At 35.5% G+C, this 2,644-nt stretch overlaps 1 protein-coding gene across 1 annotated transcript in view; it reads right to left on the bottom strand.

Moving 5' to 3' along the window:
• Positions 1-2,036, bottom strand: part of LOC106688188 (uncharacterized) — an 11,200-nt gene extending 9,164 nt beyond the window's left edge. The window contains exon 1 of the mRNA XM_014432534.3: positions 1,665-2,036. Within this exon, the coding sequence (XP_014288020.1) occupies positions 1,665-1,875 (211 nt within the window). The 5' untranslated portion in view covers positions 1,876-2,036. The remainder of the gene's footprint in view (positions 1-1,664) is intronic.
• Between the last annotated feature and the right edge of the window lie 608 nt (positions 2,037-2,644).

The following is a 2,644-nucleotide window of genomic DNA, read 5'->3' as shown; positions in this document are numbered from 1 at the left end:
GGACCCGGGCAGTACCCATGATGAGGTGGGACCCGGGCAGTACACATGATCCAGATTAGCTTTGAGAACCCCATATGCAAAGCGCCCACCATTTATTGACAATCCCAACCGTTGATTCTGCTACCCTTGGCTTAAAAAGAGGCTGTGAAAAAATTAATTATGATCCTCCTAGCTGATTCATTGATGAATGGATCACTATCACACTTTAATTGTTATCCAGAAAATAACAATATGAACATTGAACAAACGCTTGCAATTATATAGTAAGTAACTAAACAGGATATATTATATCCTAATCACAACTGAACAAGCACAGATATATTCTGATATGTAATGAGATGCACCAGCTGGAATTTTTTAACTTAAAGTAGGTTCTTTTGTCGGCAAACCAAAGGAGCCGCCGGGCCTAGGCAGAGACCAGATCAGCAAAACATTAAAAGTAATGTACAGATATATGTAGATAAAAGATGTTCCCAGGCACTTCTGGGTACGGTCAACCGCGTAGACAGAGGTAAACAGTCCTTATCTCACACTGTCAAAGAAGAAAGCCGCCTTAATTTAAACATGAAAGGGAGGAAAAAGACCGACTTTCGCCGAAGGTCATTAAACCTTCCTACCCCCTCTGGAGGGTAGGAAAAAGAGTGGGAACACATGGAGAGCCAATCAAAAGAACGGACATCGAAAGGGGGAGGAGCCAGAAGTAAAGGGGAGTTGGACACAGTCTGTGAAGGAGGACAACACAGGAAGACCTTCGGGAGACAGTGTAGGACAGTCTGTGACAGAGGAAGACAGTCGGGATACAGTGTAGGACAGTCTGTGACAGAGGAAGACCGTCGGGAGACAGGGGAAGACAATCTGTGACGAGGACAGTCCTGGAAGAGGAGAGTTTGGTGGAAGAGAGAGCGGCGGACCAGTTGGAGGTCAGAGGAGGAAGTCACACATCGCAGGGATTCTGCAACGGCCCTCGGCAGGCTTCGGAGCATAGCGAATATGGACGCTCCGGCGTGACAACTGCCAAGCCGACCGACGTATTAAAACAAGTAAGACTTATAACATAATAATTAGAGTATAAGGAAACAGATCTACCATACTCTGTCATTATATTACTCTAGCTAATGTATTTATGATTGTAAATATAAAATATATAACAAAGACTTCACTTTATAATTAAGAATCCCTGCATGCCACCTCATATATAATAGCATAGTAAATTGATGAACACGATACCGTTGGAAAAGGACTCCAATGATTAATTAAAGATATTCATATCTAGCAGACCATCGCGAGGGGATCTATCTTTCTAGTGTTAGGATTAAATATAGCGCATACCTTTTCAGTCGGTTTCCATCAGGAACCGATAGAGATACGTAATACAAATACATAAATACATATAATATAAATACATGAATGTAAATATATAATATAAATACATGAGAATATGAATAAATTTCAATATAATACGTGTACAGGAAACCCGTAGTCGGACTTAGAACCCTCATTGACCATTTTACTGTAAATAATCATTACATTAAAGCTACTAAGATCCCTTAACATTTAAATAACACTAATAAATGAGACAGATATGATTAAAATAGAATTATATCTGATTTATTTGTAAAATCATTCTTTTCTATTATACCAACTACAAGACTAAATATACTAACCTATAAGAAGCTCGTATGGAGAAGGTTGACTTCTCATTTCCTTGTACATCTCTGTGAATTCTGTTATTATTTCCATTCGCCTATTCTTTAACTTCTCCTGTTTCTCTATCAGTTCCTCCTTTAATTTCATTTGCTTATTTAAATTGTCTTGTAAAACTGCTATATCTAGTTTTTGCTGCTTTATTTCCAGTTTCTTTCTCTCCTCCTCCATAATTAAGTTTTTCTTACACTGTTCTGCAGTAGCAACTAAATTTTCGACCTATGATGAAAACAGAAGTAGAGGTGTACAAAACTACCCTAGTAGCTGGAGTTTTAGTACTTAACAATGAAGTATCATATATCTAAATAGCAATTAAATTCCATTTCAAAAATAATTTTTTTAAATTTTCAAGTTTACATACTAAGCATGGTCATGAATCGATTTTGATTAAATATATGGGCAAACAGGTAATTAACATAGGGAATAACGGAAAAAGGAATAACGCTTTAATTATTACATACAGTTTAGAGTTTCGATAATTGACAATACGGCCGTCCGAATAAAGAAAATTGAACACGCGAAAAATAATTCGATTACGAACATTTTCGATTATAACCAGGTTTAATATCAGTTTACTTTTGAAAAATTTAATCATCATTTGAATTATCGCCTGGCTTAATTAAAACGGGTCTTTTGCAACAATTTCGACTTAATTAATAATTGATTTATTTCAAACTTAAGGATACATTACCTACAAGGATTTTCACAAACTTTCAAGAGCAAAATTTAATTAATTTTAAAATAAAATTTCGTGGAATGTGGATTACGTAATTATTAACAGATTTGTAGTAAAATGCATGTTTACCGAAATGAATTTTTTTTTAAATGATTTATTTATTGTTATTTAGAACTGTATACATATATACACATCATGTAAATTTTCTGTAAGTGATATTAGGACATGATACAAACATGTGGAGAATCTACCCATTGATAGAAC

This window comes from Halyomorpha halys, unplaced genomic scaffold (genome assembly GCF_000696795.3).
Source record: "Halyomorpha halys isolate HHAL.00 unplaced genomic scaffold, Hhal_1.1 Scaffold1071.1, whole genome shotgun sequence".
NCBI lineage: Eukaryota > Metazoa > Arthropoda > Insecta > Hemiptera > Pentatomidae > Halyomorpha > Halyomorpha halys.
This window is presented reverse-complemented; position numbering and strand designations above follow the sequence as displayed.